The 23,341-nt window shown below is 39.5% G+C and overlaps 1 protein-coding gene across 1 annotated transcript in view; it reads right to left on the bottom strand.

The window, feature by feature from the left end:
• Positions 1–23,341, bottom strand: part of ZC3H6 (zinc finger CCCH-type containing 6) — a 29,474-nt gene that overhangs the window by 3,366 nt on the left and 2,767 nt on the right. Inside the window, exons 2-11 of the mRNA XM_076335243.1 lie at positions 13,542–13,722; positions 12,042–12,167; positions 10,742–10,997; positions 8,688–8,809; positions 6,110–6,226; positions 4,490–4,601; positions 3,788–3,897; positions 2,754–3,007; positions 1,606–2,126; positions 1,093–1,332 (exon numbers count right to left, since the gene is read on the bottom strand). Of these exons, the coding sequence (XP_076191358.1) occupies positions 1,093–1,332; positions 1,606–2,126; positions 2,754–3,007; positions 3,788–3,897; positions 4,490–4,601; positions 6,110–6,226; positions 8,688–8,809; positions 10,742–10,997; positions 12,042–12,167; positions 13,542–13,722 (2,039 nt within the window). The remainder of the gene's footprint in view (positions 1–1,092; positions 1,333–1,605; positions 2,127–2,753; positions 3,008–3,787; positions 3,898–4,489; positions 4,602–6,109; positions 6,227–8,687; positions 8,810–10,741; positions 10,998–12,041; positions 12,168–13,541; positions 13,723–23,341) is intronic.

Here is a 23,341-nt window from a genome sequence, read left to right as displayed (position 1 = left end):
GATAAATTCTCAACCACCTTCTGCAATTTGGTAAGCCTTACCAACACAGCTGTGTGCTCAGGTCCACACCCGACACTTGCCTACTCACTGAAGGACACCAGTGGTCTATTCTGGCTCAATAAAATGAGAACTGAAGGCAAAACCCACCACCATCACCACTATCTACTGCACGATAACGCATGTCTCCTCAACGCTTCTTCTACCACACAAATATTCAAACAGCAGGGAGCGACGTGTTGTTGGAGGCAACTAATCGGAACATTTTTCCATTATACTGCTTTCCGAAAGCCCTCCAGACGGGAGGACCAGTCACTCTAAAGCACTGGCGAGAAGTCGGCAGTTCGAAGTAGATTACTCTAGGCCGCTCTGGTTTTGTACGTAGCCTGAAGGGCTGCATTTCCAAATCTCTCTCATAATTTGATCAGAATTATATTGGCAATATCCTTGAAATCATTTGATACAGCAACTGCCTTTTGGTCAGACAGAAGATGCATTTCTGGTCACGTAACCTAGCAGCCTCCAAAAAGGGTGCAGCAGGGAGCAGGCCAAGGGACAAACGTACTCTGGCTGGCTGAATCTGATCTGCAGGCTTACTGCTCTCCATTGTCCAGCTTACAGAAGAGACACTCAGATTAAACACTGCAAGTTTCGGATATCACAGAGGAAAAAATACTCCTCTAGAGAAACAGAATATCCAGAAAAGATCAAGAGGCACAACCGAATAAACAGAATCTAAGATGCACTTGCAATACTGGCAGTTAGAAATAATAACCTTGCTGTTTCAATCAGGGATTTTAAGAAGTAATTGAGTTATCAACAACAGAACCTTTTAAAAGTATAAACTATATCCAAAAATTATCCACAGATCTTTCTACTTGGAACTGGAACGCAGCAACTAAGCGTACACTAAAATCCTGGAACAAGCTGGGAAGGAAAACAAGTATATTCAGCTGAAAGTATTATTTGAGTTGGTACTTGCACATTCACAATAACTGTGAGTGGTAACGTGATGAAAATCCAAGTCAACAGATTTGTTCCAGGCTGATATATGGTCAGTAAGTACCTTTAGAACTCTAACAAAATTATCTTTACCTTCGTCTTTGCTCATTGCCCTCTGACCCTGGCTGCTGACAGAGTCTCCATCTCTTTGATGCTTTTGACTAAGTCTTACATAAAGGGCCTTCTGCATTGCTGGAAGAAAATCCGGTACATTAATGGCTGGTTTATGGCCCATATGGCTACTCATGCAGTCTGACTCGCTTCCACCTTGATGCGACTCTTGAGCCATGAGGTGAGCCTGGTGATCTGTAAATTCTCCATGCCATGTTCCATCTGCAGTACGAAAAAACCAGTTAGCAGCTAACCTATACAAGCTTTTACAGCAGAGGAGATAAAACATAAAACGGAATCAAGCAAAACTAATGTGACTTATATTACACAACTGGAAAGCATGAGCTGAAAAAGCCTATACACTGAAGCCATTCCAGGAGGTTTGGCTTTCTATCCAAAATTCTTTCAGCTGCTCAGCTTTGGAGCCATGATGTTTTACTACCACACAACTGCAAAGCACCGTATCAAGAAACAACAATTTTTAAATGTCCTTACCACCAGAGTTATTAGCTGGCTGGAAGTTATGTACGGCTTGATGAGAATAGTAATTGTCATAGAAATCAGCTGGGTTCTGAATAGGCTCATAATTCATATTCGGCTGCCGTTCACCAGGAATCTGCTGGTATTGTGGCCCCGGAGGACAATGATTCTCCCTCGGCATATTCACCATATGTCCTTGAACTCCTGGGGCATTGTAAGATCCACCGAGACCCGGCGGTGTGAGAGGTGGACCACCTTGCTGTCCTTGCATAGGCATACCAGTCTGGTTCTGTGGTCCGAGAAAGCCTGGTGGAACACCCTGCATAGGAGGACTCTGCGGCATTCCTGGGCCTTGAGGCCCTGCGCACGGATGATGTCCGGGAGAACCTGGGTGCATCGGCGGCCCGTTATGTCCTTGTGACATGCCGGGTCCCGGCCCTGGACTTGAACCTGGATTATACATATGCTGAGAATGCGGGTCATTTCCCTGAAACGGTGGTCTTGGTGGCGATGCGCTGTTATAGAAGGTCGGTGGCCTGTAGGCAAAAGAAAAGTAGTGAATCAAATTTTGCACCTACAAAGATCAACAGCCTATTGGCTATCTCCTCCCCGTCCTCACTCTTACAGATGTCTGTTTGTACTTATTTGATCTTAAGTTGGATAAAAATCTGAAAGAAGCAAAATAATTTTCAAAGAGAGTAACTATATACATTACACATGACAGAGCTTGCCTGGAAGTAGAACATTTTTTCAATATTAGCACATGCAGAACTGGACATTTGCTGCAGCTAAGAGTTTTAAACATCCCAAGGCCAACAGTCTCCATCAGGAGTGTCGATTGGCTTCGGTCAAGAAAAAGATAACTATATTTTAGAGTTTAGAAGAGAATGAACTTTGCTCAACCTGCAAATGGAGATAGGCAAGGCAGGCACAGAGCCAAAACAAGAGCCAATAGAGTGACTTTCTGGAAGGTCAAGGCTCAGTAAGTTCTCTTCTGTGGAAAGCATTAAATAAGTCAATAATTAGGATAGTCGATATCTGACAGATCATTAACTGAGCAATATACTCAGAAGTACATACTTCTGACAGAAGCGAAGAGCGTTGGTTAAATATTTATGCAGCCACGTTTTAAGGAGAGTTCTACACAAAATTCTAAAACCTACTTTTTTCCAATTTTGTGTGCTAAATCCACAGTAGGCTTCACAACTATTTCAAAGAGAGATGGGATTTTCTTATATTCTCCCGAAGGATCTTGGTAATTTTCTATATCAGACTCAGAAAACGGATATTGCTCTGGCGGGGTTGGCAGAAGTCCAACACCTGGTGGTGGCTTAGGGAGAGGAACTATGCCGCGCTTTCTGAGTTCCTCCAGTTCTTTCTCATCTTCATTTTGCGGTTCCTCCTCGGTATTCAAAACCTAGAACAAAGCCACGTAGCAAACACTTCATTAATTTTGCAGTATATGCAATTCAATTTAGTCTTGCACTTCCCATTTAAATATAATTACCTGCTACAATACTACTATATATTGACATCAAATTCAGATGAATTATAAATCTATTATTACTTGTTCCACAGGACACTGATTCACAGCCAGGAAGGAAACTATTTCTGTAGTTAGAAAAGGGCAATTTCACACAAGTCCATTTCCTTCAAACGGTAATTTTAAGGGACAGAAACTGAAGGACTTACTCTAAGATTCATAATGTTTCTAGTGTAAAATTCAGGCCACTTTTCCGTTAAGACCTGTTGTACAGTAACTGGAGAGACACACGAATATCCTACTTATCACAAAGGTCGAGATTTCATGAATCATTCAGAGGAGGCACCTCATTCCTTTCTCCACCCTGAGTGCAGAAGTCAGTCAGGTGATATCTAACTTCTAGGCAGCTAAAGGTAGACAATGTAAAAGCCAAGATTTCCACAGAAAGGGATGCAAAAGAAAGTTCATGGGCAGAAACTTGAGTTGTGAAAATAAACGAGTCTGATATGGCTAAAAAAATGAGTAACTGATGGCAAGGGGAATTCCTGGTATTGAACCTGGTCACAGACTTACTGTGCTGAAGAGCAACAGGGAAGCTTAACATCATTACTGTTTAGCATCACACTCCCCGAGAATCCCACGGAAATTTCTAGCAACCTCCCCCCTGTTCTTTCTAGCAACAAACCTTGTATTTACAGACTACGAATTGCTCACCTTATCCAACAGCTCTTTCGTTTCTGCAGTCAGGGGAGCGTGAGAAAATTTGCACTTATCTCCTTGATAGCATTTTGCTCCTGTATGGTAGAACTTGCAAGGGAATTCATGTGAGCAATGTATTAAGGATTCCTAACAAAGGCTGATTTCTAGTTTGCACTGTTTGGCAAGTTCATGAAATTCAGCTGTCAACTATCCTTCAGTTCTTCACCAGTACTTAATCTTTCCAAAGCAGTATATTAAGAATTTTGAAAGCTAACAACCAACTTACCTCCTAGTTCCATTTAACATTCTACTAATAATTACACTACTGTGGCCTTAACATTATTTTTGACTTGATTCTAAAATTGTGATTAAAAAGATGAAGGTCTCAATTCCAGAATACAACACAAGTCCTTTACAACAAACAAGAACAGATAGGGGTTTTAGAAGTATGTGGACAAATGCATCTAACTTCAAGGGGTTTTATCTTTTAAAACATTAAAAATCCTTAAAACCGAAAACAAACCAGTAATTTTATACGTATTTTCTCCTCCTAAGTATTTGAGCAGAAAAATAATCTTCTTGTAGTAAATCTACATAGTCTTTTGTATAATCTCTTAAGAAAAGAAATAGCTACACCCTTAAACATCACTTACATCAATTAAGAGTAAATATAAACTTTCAGTTTAATTCAAGTTTGGTTTTTTTTTTTAAGGATATTGTGCAAATAAATGCAGTTCTCTCCTTTGGTGCAGTAACCCTGTATGTAAAACTTGCAGATTTCCTTTTTCTTTTCAATCTCTGCATCATGATCAAATTTACACTGCTCTCCCTATAAATAAAAAAAAACAAGAAAAAACATTATCAATCTGAAATGCTGAGTAATTCCATTTCATATTTAAAGAAAAACATCCTCCTTAGCTGAACTTAAACTTTTTTATCTTTACTAACACAGAATTGCATTATAAGCATGTCCCTAAAAACTGTGAATAGGGGGGCCTGGACGTAAGAGAAACAATTCCTGAACTGGGATTCAATCGGGAATATATGCAGCGGTCACAGAAAACAAGCTGGCCTTACAGCAGCACCAGTGCTCTTCTCTGTCTCCACCTAGCAATTTGCATTAAAAAGGCATTTAAACAAATACTTTACAGAAATTCTTTTCCATATAAACACTTATGCACTTGACCAGAAAACCTCATTCTGTTTTAAGGGTGTGTGGGAGAACTTAAAGTCCAACAAGCAGAGTATTAAGACCCTTCCATGTAGGAAAAAGAGAGTCCAAATAATACCAAGTTTATATCAACCATATCATGTTATACATTAGGATTACTTTGCTGGAGAGGTTTTTTGCATATTTTTTTTACTTATTTTTATGAAAAATACACTAAGTGCTCTTTCAGCCACTTGTTTTAAAACTGAAGGTGGCAGCAAATACTCATCTCACTGAGCATGGCGTATTAAAATATATAAAGGCAGCAACAAATACATTGTTTTCAGTTCCCCCCTGGGTTGGGAAAAAAGCGTACTAATTTTCACCTTTACTTTGACCATTTGAAAAAGAAACAGAAAATGTTCTATCTCTAAATACACAGAGGAACCAAATATAAATGACGCACTCACTTATTCGAGAAGCATGCAGTTTTTCTTAAGTGTGTTTTATAACTGACTGAACTAGTCTCACACCAGAGGATTCAACTCCACAGCAGCATAAGCTTCAAAATGAAGCAACAGCAATTTTTTTAATGTAATAAGAGACTGTCTTGCTAGGGCTTTTGCTTGACAGCTGACTGCTCTGAATAGCGTTCTCTTCTTTCTGCTGCCTTCCACTTGCTGGCTGAAGGAAGATGATTCTTTGGTAGGGGAACTATTACTACAACCCCACTTTTTACTTTAGAGAGAGAAATAATTTAGCATAATTAAGCAATTCCTTCAATGTTTCAAAATTAGCAGTAGCACATAAAAGAGAAATAATCTAATACATTCAGAAATCATTGCCTATTTGCAGATTCCATACTCGTAAGATTTGTATATTTACATATGATACACTGTCAGTGTAAGTTTATGATACTATCACAGATGTTTTTACTATACACTGATAAGCAAACACAATAATTTTTAATAGAATTTGTTATAATTCAAAATGTGTAACAGAAGGGGATATTTTTCCACAAGTACTTCTGTTGGCATTTATCTATAAATATGCAAAACATTAGAAATCAAAACACTGAGTTTCAACATACAAGTTTCCTTTGCATCAGCTGAAGTAAAAAAGAACAGAGCATCTTCTCCCCTTCCTCACACCAAAGACGATGACCGACAGACGCAGTGCATAATTACCTTAATACATCTCCCTTCAAGGAAATATTTACAGATTTGTTTGCCTTTGTGTTCCACTGTATGCTGATTTATGAACTCCTGACTCATATTAACCCATTTCTTCACTGGTTTGCCGTCCTGTAAGAAAAATGAACGTCCTACTGATGCTTACTTATTAAGCACAGTTGCAAAAATATTAGAGCATACTTGGTGCACTAGTTACCCCAAAATGTGATGAACTACACCATGATGTAAGTTCTTAAAATTATTATACCCATGGCTAAAAGTAAAGGTAAATACACATACTTTTTCTTAGCTGCTTTAATAGAGTGTCTTTTTTATAAATGCAACCAAATCAGAAACTTCTTGCAATATAACAGACACAAATAACTTCACTGAATGGACAGACTATCTCACACTTCATTTGACGATGCTGGAAAGCAGCACCGACTCCTGGGCACCCACTATGTCAGGGCCAACCGCCCCCTGACTAAGGGCACCTCTGCAGACCGCCAGGAGTTGAGTAATCATCCAGGCTTCCAGACCACCATCTTAGCCACAAGGCTATACTTTGCCAGTCCTTCCCCTCCACGTGCTTCTCACGCCATTGTTATCTCCAGATTATCTATCTTCTTTTTTTTCCCATTAGAAGAAAAATAACCTGTTTGCTTATACCATGAGGCAAAGCAGAGAGGAAGCACAATTCAATCATGACCTAACACGTAAGAATTATTAGGTACCTGGGGAGGCAAATAATTGCTCCCTCTTACGATTTGATTCCCATGTGGCATCTGCCCTTGAGATAAACTAAAGAAACCGCGGTAAACTCAATCTGACTAGAGAGCCTGGGACAGATGTTGAGGGGGCCTGGCAGAGCTAGTGAAGTTATGGAAGTAGGTGGCCTTCAACAAACTGCTGTCCGTGACACTGCAACAGAGGGTAGCAGAAAATGTCTTCTTTGCAGTGCTAGGTGGCTGCCTACTGATCTGATGATAGAGGGGAAAAAGGCTTTTCTGATTTCCCATTTTCACAAAAACGAGCAGGGATCTGACTGCTGAGTAGCAACTTCTGAAACGGAATGGATGTGGTTCTCCACAGTCACCACACTGAATCGTGAGCACACACGATCATCAGCACATCAAGCGTCCGGTCTCATTTTGCTCGGCAAATTAAGCAATGTCACAATTAACAACAAGAACGATTAGCGGATTTTGTTGACATTGCAAAGCAGAAATCTTCGAGCTAGAAATGCTGCTCCTGGATCAGTCAAGATCCATTTTCTACTCTGAACACACTAAATCCAGAGACATCTCATCTGCTTCAGACAAAGCAGCTTTGAATCCAACACTTGATCCTCTTCAAGGTTAACGCAAACATCACATAAACACAATGCTCCAAGTCTCTCTGGGAGCACTGCAAACCAGCAACCGTCCCACACTGCAAAGCACTTGAAACAACAGCCTGAGGAAGGTTGAAACGCTCCCACCGTGTCCCTGAGAATTCCAGGGACATCGCTGTGCGGCTCGGAACTCTCGGCGGTTACCCCAACACACCGTGCAGCCCAGCATCTGCGTCGCAGAATTCATTATTTTGCTGTAGCCAGGAGCCCAGCTTTTTGTTTTCTGCCTCCCAGCCCTGCTGGGACCTGCCTGCAGCTGCCTCCTCGCCTCCACCCTTCCCCACGGCTTGGGAGATGGTGCTGGAGGACAGGGCATGCTCTACAGCAACAGGAAGGAGGAGTCCTATAAACGAGGCATCGTCCTAACAGATCAAAAGGCTGCCCTTTTCCCTACCGCATGCAGGGCAGGGAAAGGAACATCTCATCGGGACCACCCAGGAGCCCCAGAGAGTAAGGCCAGCTGGAGAACACGGGGAAAAATTAACATGGCTGAATTACACATCACCACATGAGCGAGAAGCCAGCCGTGTGCATTCTTGAGCGCAGGAGGGAGGAGAACCACAGACATTTTAGTTGCAGTATACAGACTTAAATATGATTTGGCTTAAAAAATGTTTTTCGGCCATGGATGGATTTGATCCATTAATCACCAATTTTGTATTGTTTTGCATTTAAATAAAGACTGGAGTGAGAAATTTACAAATACCGTGGCAATACTGTACACTATGTTTTCTCCAATTCCTGTGCAAAGAATTACTAAATGAAAACCAAGGTCACGTATATTTCCATTCCCACAGTCACAGCTATGGAAAGAGAAGCAGAATTCTTCAGGATTCAGACAAAAACTGGCAAATGCCGTGAAGGCGTCCATTTTCTTTGCTGAAAAATCTGAGGTGAATTGGTGGTAGCAAAACAGCTTATTTCAGATAGAGTTAACATTGAAGTTCATGCACCATTCGAAACCAAAGCTCATAAACCACTTTCTGCTAGTTTTTCCTGTTTCCAAGAAAAACATGAAAATTATGTATTAGCTCAAGTTATCAATTATACTTTGTACATCAAGTGTTGGAAAATTCTAGTAGTTTTCTAGATAAGAGAAAAAAGTTTAAAGATATGTATTTTTAAATACTCTTCTGTTAAAGCAAAGCATCCAGTCATTTGAAATAATTACATTAGGAATTCAGCTTTAAGTCCACGTACCTCATGAAAGCCATCAGATCCTTTATTGCCCCCTCTTCCCCTTCCACGATCTTTACGCTTCAATTTCTTTTGCATTCCACGCCCTCGACCAACATTGTAATTATTACCTCTTTGAGAAATACCTGAAAAACAGCAATGACCTCTTTAAATGACCTCAGAAAGTAAAGAAAAATAGTTATCTAGTGACATCGAATACAGACAAATCTAACAAAGTAAACATCTACCTTTTTGCAGTCTGAATTCCTAAATACTATATCGAATCACGAGTTGGCAAGTATAACTACACTGGCCAATTGTAATTCTGTGCAACTGCCTGCTCTTTAAATCAACAGCAGACTGACAAACTGAATATAAAATTAATCTTGTTCAAAGCAGCTTCTCACAATTAGAAGTGCAGACATGTTATTTCTAACCAGCCCAAATACTTGAAATATTCTGTGCCGCTTGGTCACTTTCCGAACACAAAACCAGCCAGCACAACTGGCACCCAGGTGTCTGTGTATGTTTCATTGTCACAACATGCAAGAAACCTGAGATCATAACCTAAGAAATAGGACAGAACAGCTTTGAATATAAAAATCTTTAATGGTAACTGTTTGGAAGCCTCAAGACAGTAATTATCCAGCCAGCAGCATGCCAGGAGTCGTGGTCTCAACTAAAACCACCGAGACAGAGTATCTGCTTTCTCATCGATTTAAAACCAAAGAAAACCAGTTAGAAAGTTCTGCGGACATCACACCCGCTTCAGGTGGCAGCCACTCCGCAACAGCAAGGCTGATTCCAGTGAAAACGCCTTGACTTCATCTCAGATGACTTGCAGACAAGAGACTTTGAAGCAGTATTGCCAAGCAGCACATGAAAAGCCATTTTTGTCTCAGCTAAAAAGATTCTACCCATCTTTTGCCAATTTATTTTGTTGTGAACCAAAACAGAATACAATAAATCTTCACTGTAGTAAATGAAAGACAGCTTACTACCTTTGTATAACACAGAGTATCTTCCTGAGAACCAGTAAGGTATTCATACTGTCATACAAAACCCTGCTCAAATTTTGCCTGGGAGACAAAATTAGCCCTTTTAGCCACGATTAAAGGGAGAAAATTTTGCAAACTGAATTGACAGTTTCTGAAATGAGAACTTGATCTCGTAAAGAAAGGGATGAGAACAAGTTAAGCATTTCTAGATGGTAGATCAGGCTCTCTCTGTCAACGGTATACACCATCTCCATTGCCTAACCTTCCACACCCCACGGCAATATGCAGGAATACAAGACAACTGGGGAGTCAGAAGTCCCTTCATAATATGGAGGCCAGAGATGTAAGCTGGCTCCATGAACTGCATTACAATGGTAAGGAAGTGATGAGACACCAAATGAAAGGTGCAAACAAGAACGCTTGCATAACAAAGCTTATATAAGTAAGGCATGAAATAAGGGCAGCAGGACTCTACCAGGAATACGTTGCTCAAGAGGAATACTTTTCACCAGCATTTGTATCGGCCCAGCTCTGAATGCAAGAAAAGTTGTGAAAAGAAAAATAAAAGGATACTAGCATACTTGTGGGGCATTCTAATAAAAGTATTCAGGCACCTATCAACATTTCTAGGTACTTGATTTTTTTCTTCCGGGGTCGGGGGGTGTGTGCTAACTTAGATTTTGGAATTGACGTATTTACATTCCTCCCCCCAATCAAGTCCCATTTCAGACTTTCATAAACTACCACCAGAAAGTCACTTTACAGCCCTATGATTTCTTACTCAAGCACTTACACAACGAAGATCTTGGCTTTTTAATAGGGTTTTAGTTCTTTATTTACTATGCACACATTACCCAACACTCGATCTTTTTCTTCAATATATGCATCAGTGCGACCATATGATATTATTCCTTCATGATGAACAGCATTTTCACTTACTGATGGGAGACTGCAAGCTCATAGGAAAGCCACCACCGGCAGCTTTCTTCATTCAGCTCTCAAGACAAACATCCTGAAATGACGCATGATACAACTGCTGCCACCATCCATTACTACAGTTAACGATTCAAATTATCTTACCTTTCTGGATCCCTTTCATCCCCTGTTTTTTCACTGGTTCTTTTGGGAATGGAGGTCCTAAATCAGTACTGGAAGTCTCTTTAGCTTGCCTGTATTGTTTAAGCTGATCAGCAAAATCTTCATCCTTTTCTTCCTCGTTATAATTACCAAAGTTTTCATCACTGTAATGACTATAGTCGTCGTACTCCTTACTTTTAATATTTTTTTTATGTTGCATTTTCTGTGAACTCATGTAATTTCCTGATACGTGTCCATGCTGTATGAAAGGGATTGCATTGTTCAGAAGCAACTCAGTATTTCAAAAAATACCCCTCCAATCTGCTCTACAAACCCAACTGTTTTCACCCTGTTTTATTGTCATGCTGTCTACCAGATTTGCACAAACAAGCATTAATAATAAACAGTGAAAATCGGTTATTTAGTAAAAACTAGTACTTTTGATTCTGAATGCATCAAAACAGGAAGAAAGGACAAAAAAAGAACAGCATCAGCGTCTATACTCCAGAAAACTTTTCAGTAGGGTTGACAAAGCATTTTAACGTATGCTGTTCTAAGTGTCCTAAGTGCTACTTAAATGAACTATGATTAAATTAATTTTTTTCCTTTCACGATCTCCATACCCCGACGATCTTGGACACAGATGAAACAACCTGTCCTGCCTCTGCCAGTCAGGATGAAATACTGCTTATTGCCACTCCCTAAGCCAGCACTGTCCCTTCTCCCATTTCTGCAGACAGGATCTTCAGTTTGTTAATAAAATCGGCTGGCTTAGAGGTTTCTGGAATGGTTTCAGTCTAAAAGGAAAGTCTCCTCTCCTCTCAAGTACCAGAGTTTCATCAACCCTCTAGCTGCTCTATCGCAGCTTCAGAGAACGGCATTCTATATCACCCAGTGGTCTCAGGAGGGCTATCGAGCTGCACAGACTGAGAAAAGCCAGGACAAATTGAACTATCAGAAAGCAGAATCAACTCTAGATATTTAAAGGGGGCTTCTCAAGAAGTGTTTCCTCTTCGTACCATCTAAATCCAATGTAGGCAGTAATAAAGATAGCTTAATTGTTGCCTGATGGAGGAAAAAATAGTATCAGGCTTCTTTACACCACCTGCATACATTCATGCCACAGATAACGCTTTACATTTGGAACTCTGCCCAAGGAGATGAGAACTAGATGCGTTTCCTGAAATCTGTGAGAATGGGCACTGTGATCAAGTCAGCCTTCAAAAACCGCATCATTTACATTTGCATTTTCTAAATCACATCTAAAATAAAGACATGAGAAATCAGTTTAAAAAAATACTACCTGACTGAACGAAGAATCATAATCTCTGTATGAAGAACTGCTACTCTTTTTATGTGGTCTTTCTGTACGCTCAATATCAGAGTCATGGCTGTAGTCTGAACTGTCATCACTGGAAGGGGAGTTATGCTGAAAAAAAGAAGAAAATAGCGCTCTCAAACGTTGTTATGTAATTCCCTATCTAACTGGTCTGTTGTACACGAACTTAAAGGAAGCATTAGCCCAATAAATAAATGAAAGTATTTTCTTAACTCTCACAAACCTCTGCCTTCAGGGGGAAGCTAAAGAAAGCACACTCTTTGATGACCCACTCTTTTTATCAGAGAAAGAGATCTGATCCGACGAGGCTTCCGAACATAAACATTGAGGGCTATGTGGTTTCTCTGGGTTATATCAGCTTCCTACAGGTCTCTCTGAGCCCTGCTTCTTTGCGACATAGCAGGGATGCTGCTGGAAGGCTAACAAATCTGGGAGATGGCTAGAAACTTGCATAGGACCATAGAAATGATTAGCATCCTGTCATTTTCTGCGGGGAGAAAACTCAGCGTTACTTCATTACAGGTGTTTTATTTAGATGTATTGTTTTGCAGAAAATTTAGAGGGGCAACCATACAAGAATACTGTATTTCTGCGATTTTTAGAAAAGGACTGTCAGGTTTAATTGTCTAGGTTAAAATTTTGTGAATCTCTTGCATTTTTTTTTAAGTTGATTAAAATATATATTAGAAACATTAAATGAATTCTTCAGTAAAGTTCGTTAAGATAACTAGCCTAAATCTTCTTTCCATAAATATGATAATTAGCACAAAAAGTGAAATTGATACATTTACATTTTGCCTCTTACCCTGAAAAACTTTCACTCGCTGTGGTTCAGCTACCATTATCAGTCAGTGGCCACTGCTTAACTTACGCTGCTGCTTAAGATTTAAAGAATTTAAGAAGTGGTTTAACACTTCGGCCTTTCATGTCAGAACTACCACAACCACTGACAACGGCAGAGAGTAAAATGTTCATAAATGTATTTTGTAAACTGCTATTAAAAGAAATACTGTAATAAATAAGCATCCAATGAAGATGTGTATCACAAATAACACAGTTACACCCGCAATCTGATTTTTGTACTTCTTTTAAATATAAACAGATGAAAACCAAGTTTATGAAAATGCATTCAGGCAAAGCTAACAAGCAAGTTTCCAAACTATCATTCGAAATGTTCTATGGCTGGATTATTTAATGATTTATTGTCTCTTACCCCACATAAACTGTCACTGAAATGTGTGAATATGCATTTCCATGTGTTGAAAATCTATTTAAACAAATTCTTTAATATTGAAGTGCATTGGTAAGATAGGAATCCCAAAACTTGCCCTCAGAGACAAAAGATTGCCTAAATAGTAATAAAACCATTTTAGTTTACTTTTCTAATTCCCTGGATTCTTGTCTAAACCTGGAAACCTGGAATTAAAATAAGCACCTCCAATATTGTGGTTTGCATTTCCTAACCTTATGCTTATCCCGTCTTCTCCTTTTTGATTTTTTCTTTTCTTTTTCTTTTTTGCGTTTCTTCCGTGATTTTCTATGTCCTTTTTCATTTTTCTGCTTATCATCACCTTTTGTACCGTGTTCTTTCACATCTTCATATGCTGCATCATCTATTTCACCATCTTCCAGCTCTCCATCTTCTCTGTAGGAGGAAAATATCAGTACAATAAAATTACATGTTATCATCCATCTCATCTGTCCAACAGCACAGTAAAAACAAACACACCCAGTATTTCTTTCCACCAGTTACATTTTTATACACGTGCATATACTTTTTAATACATGTAACACCCCAAGACCTATTAGGATTTTAGAATTTTCTTTTAAAGAAAAACGGAATGCAAACCGTTAAATGGCCTTAAATTGTACTGCAAAATTAAAAAGTTTAAAAACTATATTTTTTTTTCCTTCTCAGAACAAAGGTCTTGTCTTCTTACATAGTTTTCTCCAACCTAGATAAAAAAACCTGCTTCAATATACAGCACTCTGTTGCCCTTAAACACATTTCAAACTGAAGAGGTAGTTTAACCATTTCTAGAAATACTTCTACTACAATGCTATTACATGCCTTTATGATGCTGTATTTGCAGAACAGATGTGATCAAACTTAAAGGCAATTAAAACTCTCTGAAAACCATAGAGTTAAAGAGTAGCAATAATGAAAAGAAGTAGTTGGGCACTGCAGGAAAAACAATGCATAGTAATACAAACACATTTCCTTCAACACACCAGGTCCTGGAACTAAAGATGGGTCTGTAGTATCTAGGGTGTAATGGCCAGTCATGAGCAATTCGAAAAAGGAGAATTAATTTAGCTGTTAAGTGGATTCTTCAAAAGAAATTAGTAGTAGTAGTTGACAAGAAAGGAGTAGTTAACAGTTGAATTTCATTTGCTAGAATCTAAAAACTGACAGAAACCAGACATTTGATGATGCTGTTTTTCTAAGCTACCCAGGGTGGTTTTTCTCTTTTTAAGATTTGTAACATTGACATTTGTAGGGGGTTGTTTCATACATCAATAAATACTGTAAATGGAACAATATGCATGTGAATGTCCCCTGCGTATGAATGTGACTGTCTCAAAAAACTTTACATTGGAGTAACACCAAAGGATGATTAAAAAAAACCAAAACAAACAAAATCTAACACAGCGCTTGTAGACTAAATAACAGAAAGGCTTGTGCTTATCTCCATCAGTAGGGGAAAAAAGTTTCTATGATTACACAAGACTTCAAATAAAGTTTTGTCTACTGACCCAAATAATAACAGCCCTGAAAATATTTTGCAATGAAAGAAACATTTTGACAAAACACCAGCTAACCTATTTCTCACCCCTATTTCAGACACTGCTGAAGCAATCTCAACTCCCCTTCTACTATTTGGTATTTGCTGGGTTTTGGTTGTGGAAGAATTTATTGCTTTTAAACATCTATAATTGGCTCTATATAATCATTTCTACATTACCACTGCTTCAGGAATTCAGCCTTTGCAGGCATCGTGGAACCTTACAGACACTCAGTCCTGAATTTTCACATGGAGACTGCTTGAAAATGCCATCAGTCCTATGCTGTCTGAAACCCTCACTCCATGAACGTACCAGACTGAGCAGGTGGGGGGGAGCAGCAAGGGGAGAAGCCTGTAGATACTAGAAAACTATATTAAAAAAACCAAACAAACAAACAAAAAAACCCCAACCCTAAAACAAGACCAAACTAGTGCTGGGGGCAGTAGAAGGTATTAGGACAGAAGTAGTAATTAGCCTCTATTAAATTGCCTTACAATGTGTCCACCTCAGTCCTGTATTCACAATGTATTAGCTAACCTGATGATCAACTCTGTCTACTTCAAGGGACTGCGAATACTAGGAAGGGGGAAGAATCATAGATCATTGAGGTTGGAAAAGAACTCACCAGGAAGCGAAAGACCCGAGTCTCCACAGTAAAAAAACAGTGGTTAAGAAGTTAGAAGCAACCCAAAGTTCTGGCTTTTTGTAAGAAGAGTAAATGGATGTGCCAGGGAGAAGGGGAGAAGACATGACTGCTGTATTGTCACCTCGTACGTCCTGGAACCTCTTAGAACTAAATACTCTTAACAACCACGATGCAAAAAAGAGGGTGGGGAAAAAAAAACCAAAAAACAAACCAAAGCAACAGAACATCAAGATATGATTATAGATCACTAACCAGCCAAAAAACGGAAGGAAAAAAACCCCACATTCAGATTATCGACTCGCATAAAGGCTTTGGAGACAAATTAAGGAAATCCATCAATTTCAAGGTACCACCTCTTCACCTTTAATTCTCAACCATTGGTGAGATCGTACAGCGTATCTACAGCAACTGCGACATTCTCCTATCACCTCGTGGCAGCCCACTGCAACCACGTAAAGACAAGTTATATACGTCCAAGCCTCATGAAGATGCTTCGCTGTATTACATGATCGAGAAGGGGACTCGAAGAACATTTCTAAGCAATGCACAAGGGCAGCTAGCCTATCTAGCGATTGAAAAAAGTACTCTGGAATACAGGAGAAAATAATCTTCTAGACAAGTACTGAAGATAGTTTTGTTTTGCTAAGCAGCATGGAGTAGCACACTGGAAAGAAGGAAAGTTCATAAGAAGCTTTCAAATGTCAAAATATTAAAAAGTGGGCATAAAAAGACAGATTTAATCTGATTAGAAGATTCTGCTGCAGAAGGTGTCATTTAAAGACCATCATTCATATTGACTGGCATTAAAAGAAAGTTCATGGCAGGTAGTGAATGAACTTCGAGGACTTACTGCCACAGGCAGTTGTTGAAGCAGACAGCAGCAGCCGCAGAAAGGGACTGGACAAATTCACAGAAAACAAGCCCATTAAAGGCATGGCTGTTCCCTCCAACACACTGAACACAGCCACAGAGGCTAGGAAAATAAAAGGGAACTTAGAAAGAAGGTAAGAAAAACCGCTCAACTGCTATGTCTTAAGTTTAGCTACACTGCAAATGCAGTCGTCATTGGTTTTGCTTATGGCCTTAAATATTTACTGGGACACGTTCTGAAAAGGACATTATTTTTTAGTGCAAATATAAAACAATAGGAAGCTATGAAGTCAAAGTTAGCTTTTGAAGAAGTAACAGAAATTAATAATAATAAAGGTATGCCCACTACCAAGTGGGCACCAAACATGAAGTAGAGAAGCAGCTTCAGAACCCATTTTTATGTGTTTTTTTCAAGGCGCCCATAGAGATCTGCTCATGCACAATCCTTACACTGCCTCGCGAAGGAGAACGTAACACCAAGATACTCCCATACTTCAGAAGAGATAAAGGATCTTCAGAATATATACCCCAAGCATAAAATAAATCCTGTCTTCAAACACCAGTGTCCATTATCTCCAGCATTCCCTGACAAATTCTGAAGTACCTCCTGTAATACCCCAAGAAAGCATTTGTCACATCTTTCCAGGAGATACTTGATTAATAAAGTGTGCCTAATGAAACTGAAATGCAAATATTTATGAAACACCTGCAGCTATTAGAAAAAACAATATTTCATATTTTGACAACGTGAGCTAAACTCACTCTCTCAAGGATGTCTACTCAATTAAAATATCCTCTTAAGTAACATGCCTACTGAAAATGCTCTTTGGGAAATAAGGTATTTACCAGTTACCAGTTCCTTTGGGAACTGCTGTCATATATTTACACTCTGGGGTGCATCCAGGACTCAAATAACTCTCTAGGTAAAACAACTGGGCAGAATCTCAGTAATACTATCATCTGGATCGCACTTCAAAGGTAAGGTTACAAAAGTCCTCTAATCCCCAAATGCCTAAATTCTTTCCACAACGTCCTAGAATTTTCCAAGCATTGAACTTCAAGAATGAACTTCAAGAAAACCAACCAAAAAAAACCCCACCAACCAAAAAAGACCAGATAAGTATGATTTGAAAAGATAATGGTCAAAAATGTGTAATTTCTTGGAAATAATTTAATTATACTTCAAAGAAAGTTTAAAGGAAGTGATAGGGCAGAAATTACCTTCCGTTTTATAGGCTTTTTTCCCCCCATTTAAAATCCAAACTGGAGCTGTACACTAGAAAGTGAGTGCAGAACCTACTCCTTTTAGAAGTTCACTTCCTAATTTTATTCCACAGACTTGGCTATAGCAAGCAGCTTTGGGAAGGGCTTTCAGCCATGTGAACCAAGACTACCTCCTTTTCCACTATGAGTAATAACAGTCAACAAACAGACGTCATCTGGAAAAAACACAGCTAGCGGATGATTTTCTAGGAGATGGGTCCGAGTCTTAGGTTGCTTTCCCTTTGGCAGTATCTACAGTAAACAAATCACAACACTGATCTAACAAGAGAGAGTATGAACTTCTGTTTTGCAAAGTACAGCTTCCTGCTTACACAATATCTCAGTATGTTTCTGTTATTGCTGGAAATGCCTGACACACAAACCCCAAAATTTTCTTGATCTAGAAAAGCAAGGAAGTATAATTTTGTTGCCTTTTTCAAGATTCACTTCTCTTTCAACTACCCTACCCCACAAAACAATACACCACAAAAACAACCTTCACTGAAATAATGCCAACAAGCTGTGGGGGGAACAGTTTACGATGCCTACACAACGCATACCGCGGGAGTCGGAAAGACAGCCTCTGCGCTGAAGGAACAAACACCGGCAATTCTTAACCTCTGCCATGTGTCATTTTCTTGGGTTCTACACTTGTATTTGCAAAGGCTGACCTAAATCTGATGCATCTTCAGATTAACAGAATTAACAGAAGTTAACAGAAGTTAATCCCTGACCTATTACAGCGCAGACCTGCAGTATAAATTTCTGTCACAGAAAACTGCAAAAGAGGTTCCTCACCTCTAACCAGAGATCTCAGCTAGCATTACCAAGCCCTTCCCATCCTAGTGCATTTCAAGTCCTTCTGGAAGAGAAACAAAAGCATCTTCATTAAATACCCAGTTTAAGTTGCTTAGAGGTGTTTGGCTACCGCTGCTTGACCTACTGGAACTCCTTCATAAGGAGCCCTGGATGACTTCAATGATTAAAACAAGTTGCCATACGGCACTACTATTTCCTCATAACCCATGGGACAGCAAATGCAGTCTTGCAATCCAGAACACAGGAGACGCAAAATTAAATAACATCACCTAGACTCCACGAGCTAAACAAATCCTAACTAAACAAAAGGCAGCATACTGGCCATGATCTTTCCTATAAGCCCCTGTACAAGGACTAGCTACACACACAAAAAATCTGGTTCATCTCCAAATCCGAGAGAAAGAACTAAAATCGCCGATGGATCACTCCCTCTTCCACAATCTCCAGATACTCGGAGCTTGATGGGTATGTGAAAACAGAACCATAAAGCGTTTCCACTGTCCCGAGTGTATTTCTAGAGCATCTCCAAAATGGATTAGAAAGGCACAGAAGCCAAATTATTTTTCAGGGAGAATCAGTCTGGTGAAATCACTGAAAGAGCAGTTATGCAAATATTTGGTTAGGGAAAATAGACATTCACACATAAAGTAATGTACCATTACTTTAGTGTTTACAGTTTAATTTCTAACATTCAAACTCGGCTTTAACTTACCTTTCTTGCCCTTAGTCTGAGTCATTTTTAAAAATAGCATTCTTTATGTTCAAAGAAGATTTACAACTCAAGCTCCTTAAGTCCAAGATACAAAAACGAGATGCATTTTTCTCAGTGCACTGAAGATTGTAGCTCTGAAATATTTTAAGAAAACTAAAAGGGTTTTCCCTGTGGGGCTGTTTTTCCAATCTTACTGACAGAAGTACTTAGCGTACTTGCAGATACAGCAGGTGCTACACAAGAATCATACTTCTGTATGTTTTAAGAACTTACATGAACGAAATCGTACAACCAAAATGTGAATCTCTATTATCAAACATTATTTTTTGTTAAGTCCATTTTTGGTAGGTTTGTTTCACAGGTGAGGAAAGGTCTCATTTAAAGATAATTACATTTTGGTTTACAATATGATGTTTTTGACTTTATTTATTAGACTAAGACTTAAAGAGAATATAAATAGCCAAGAGCTTCCGAAAGCATTACCAAGAATAGAAAAAGTATATAGTAGATAAAAATTAAAGGCTGCAAACATCTCCCTTTTACTTCTTGACACAGAGATTTGTTGTAGAGAAAGGATGCAGTAACAAGGATGCAAACTTTATACATGAGCAAGAACTCTAACGCATTAAGTAATTATTTTTAAGAAGCTACTAATTTCTGGTGATAACTGAATATTACTGTCCAAAAGTAAAACAGAATCTATGTCTTCCTAAAGTGAGTGCATTGTTAAACCTTAACCTCTTTTTTTCTGCCATTAGTTCTAGAAGAGATAGGTTATCAGAAAACACCCAGGATGTCCAAAAATTCATCTTCTCATATAGAAACAGTATGTTAACAGCTCTTAATTTACAGGGGCTGATAACAGCATTGTACACCTGTTCTGCTGACCTCTGAATATCTGTGATAAGGACATACAATGCAGGAGAGAGAGTTTAAACTGATGGGAAACTACCCGAGTGTTTTTGACACTGTTCTAAGACTTATTTAGTGAAAAAGCCTTCCACCCCTCCCGGATATTCTTCCTCCTTAGTTTCCTTTGGGCGTGTTTTTCTTAGTACCCCAAAGTAGATTTCTCCCTCAGCCCCTCTATTCCAGCTTCTCATACGCTCCTGCTGCTTCATATAACCCTCCTGCACATATTTTCCACACCCAATGCATCTAGAAAAACATGGTGCTACGCAGCACTCATGACTGCACAGACGTACACGGCTATCACTTCTCATCATGACATGCTTACTTTCTGTCCTGTTCACTACCATGCAATGAACCCACAATACTCTCGCAGGGAAGATTTTGTTTTTATAAAATTATGAAGAGCACAATAACGCAGATGCAATTCAATGACATGAAAATTACATGTCTAAAGTAAGATCTTAGAGGGCTAAAATTCACAAAATTAATTTGTCCTAGCACGCTGCTACACTACAGAATTTATTCATGAATAAGGAAAAGAAGTACAAAACTAGTAGATGTTGTTGCAGTTAACACAACAAGCCAGTGTCTAACTAGAACTGGCACTGGCTTCTTTGACAATGTTATGCAGGTCACTTAATGGCACTTTTCAGCTGCCCGTTAGTTTTGACCACTCTGCAAATGTGAAGTTATTTTAATCTACAGCCAGGCAGTGAAATTGCATCATGAAAAGTTACAGACCAGATTGCTTGGGGTTTTTAACCTCTGTTTGGCTTTTATCCCCAGGGCTGGCTTTAACAGATACTGTGTTCCCATAAAATGGGGGAAAGAAACAAGACAGACAGCCAAAAAACAGCTTCCTGCGGTGGTACTGGAGGCCAACGAGCACCTTTTGGAAAGCCCACCTTCTCACCCTGCCGCCTAACCATCTCCAGTCTCTGGGGTTTATTACTGTAGAATAAATTACAGAAATTCAGAGAGACCACCTCCTCCTCCCCAGGAGGACGAGGAGTAACAGCTATGACAGCCAGCTGCATTTTTGCCACTCCTGCAATGTTTGCTGGATGGCACGCAAGCCTTGTTTGCCCACAGGGCGTATTTGGGAGTGATTATCTCTTCACTTCCTGTTTTCCTAATGTCAAAGCAAGTTTTGAAATCATGCTCAAAAACAATAAATCACTAGAAGACTGCATCCAGTGATCACAAACAACTTCAACTTAACATGAACACATTCTTTGGTGGTTAACTATTACTAAAAATAAAAAAATCTCTAAAAACAGCCGTAAGTAAACATTTTCAAACCAAATTATGCACCCGCAGACAGAGGGCATTAAAACACCAGGTAGAATAAAAGAGACGCATTTAAGTCATCAAGTTTAACTAAAGATGGATAGTAGCCTTACGGCAAGGGAGACTGGGAGAGCAGTCAGGCTGGACAATAGCAGCTGCGGATTAGAGGAGATCTTTAGCCCTTCTGCTCCACAAACGCTTCCCTGATCTGTAACGCTATGGTGCTTCACAGAGCTGAGGAGCCACGCAGATGGAGACAAGACGCGGGCAGAGCCGCTCGCAGTGTTGTGTTGACTAAGCAGTAACGGAGAAAATGCACAACTAAGGTATATAATACAGATTTCAATTTGCTGTTACTCGTCTTGGTTACAACCCGCCACTTGCATTTTTCCCTTTACTTGCCACCGGCTGTAATTTAGCAGAGCAGGTCTCCATTACGGTGAACCAGACAGACCTGTTAGAGCAGCAGAGCGTAAATCATGCTCACCAAGGACAGGAGTGCAAAACTGGTGCACTGAAAGGGAGCGGGCGATTCCTAAGACAGCTGGAAGAGGAAACTGGGAAAATAAAATAAAAGCAAAGGGGTGGCTGGGTGGAGCCTCTATTCACCTGGCTCATCTGGACGTACACCAGGCACACATAGCTGGCAAAGGAGAGGCTTTGGAAGAGCAGCACCACAGCTAGAAGTGGGCAGACTCGCATAACCAAACACTTCAGCTGTGCTTCGTAAAACTCAAATCAGTTTATCTTGAGGAAGAAAGTGACTGTACCAACTTCCTTTTAAACCGTAAAAATTGTATCAAATACACAATGAAAAAGTGCACAATGAGGAGTAGCATGGTTCTCGGGAAAAGGAACCTGAAATGCAACAGACAAGCCCGGCTTTGAAGTAGCGTTTCCAAACATCCTCTGCAAAAATCAGGACAATTTTCTAAAGAACCTTTGCACAGGCCACTCGGGTGTCTGTCGGAGAGCCGTCTCTAACGTAGAATTTCCTTTGTTGTACCATAAGCACGTAAAAAGGGGCCCGATACTTACACTTGCAATGCAGCTCGTAAGACCACGCTGGCTACAGAAGCATTACTTGCACCTCCGTGGTCTGTGAGTTAGCATCTCAATGTTGTGACCTATCATTAGGTCACTGTTATTTTTACAGCAGATGACGGTATAAGAGATCTCCAAGTCTGGAGATTAAATGACAGTAAAGCAGAGATAGCCAACAGAAAGTATCAACCTGACGTTTTAGATTTTAAAAATAAATGAACTCAGAGTTATTTTCTAAAGTTCCTGGCAATTGTAAATCTGGCACCGATTTCAAATGCAGAACCAGCTGTAGCAAACAAGTCCTTCTCAAGCCCGTAAACAGCTCACTATTAGTCAGAAAATCAAAGTCTACAGAAGTCTGCGTGAGGACCGACTTCTTTTATATTTGTGACAAGAGTTAAGTTCTCTTAGGCAGGTACATTCATCGACAGCATGATGTATAGGTGGGACAATGCCTACAAAGTAGAGTTTAAAAGAAACATGAAGCGCCCGGTCCTGCAGATCATGCTAACAGCAACCACAAACTATCACAAGTAATCAGACCTTGCTGCCCTCCAGAAGAGAGCGGTAATTTGCACATTTACACACATTTGTGTATTTATTTGCTGTAACTGAGTTTGCCTGCACCCTGCTTTGGACTTCTTTCTTACCCTATCAAAGATTACCTATGTAACAAGCAATTCCTAATAAAACCCAACCTTACAGGAAAAACTTTAAAAAGACACCTGTTATCTCTGTGTATAGAACGTCTCAAACACTTCATCAAAGAGAACATCTCCACAATGAGTTAACTAAAAATATTTAAAGAATGAGAAACCTTCCTCATTTAATCAGCTGTCCCATCTATAAACCAAGAGAACAAAGACTTTGGATTAAAACAATCTTCCAACTTCGAATATTCAGAGTGTGGACAGACAATGT

The sequence above is a fragment of the Aptenodytes patagonicus genome, chromosome 3, assembly GCF_965638725.1.
Source record: "Aptenodytes patagonicus chromosome 3, bAptPat1.pri.cur, whole genome shotgun sequence".
In the NCBI taxonomy this organism is placed as follows: Eukaryota; Metazoa; Chordata; class Aves; order Sphenisciformes; family Spheniscidae; genus Aptenodytes; species Aptenodytes patagonicus.
This window is presented reverse-complemented; position numbering and strand designations above follow the sequence as displayed.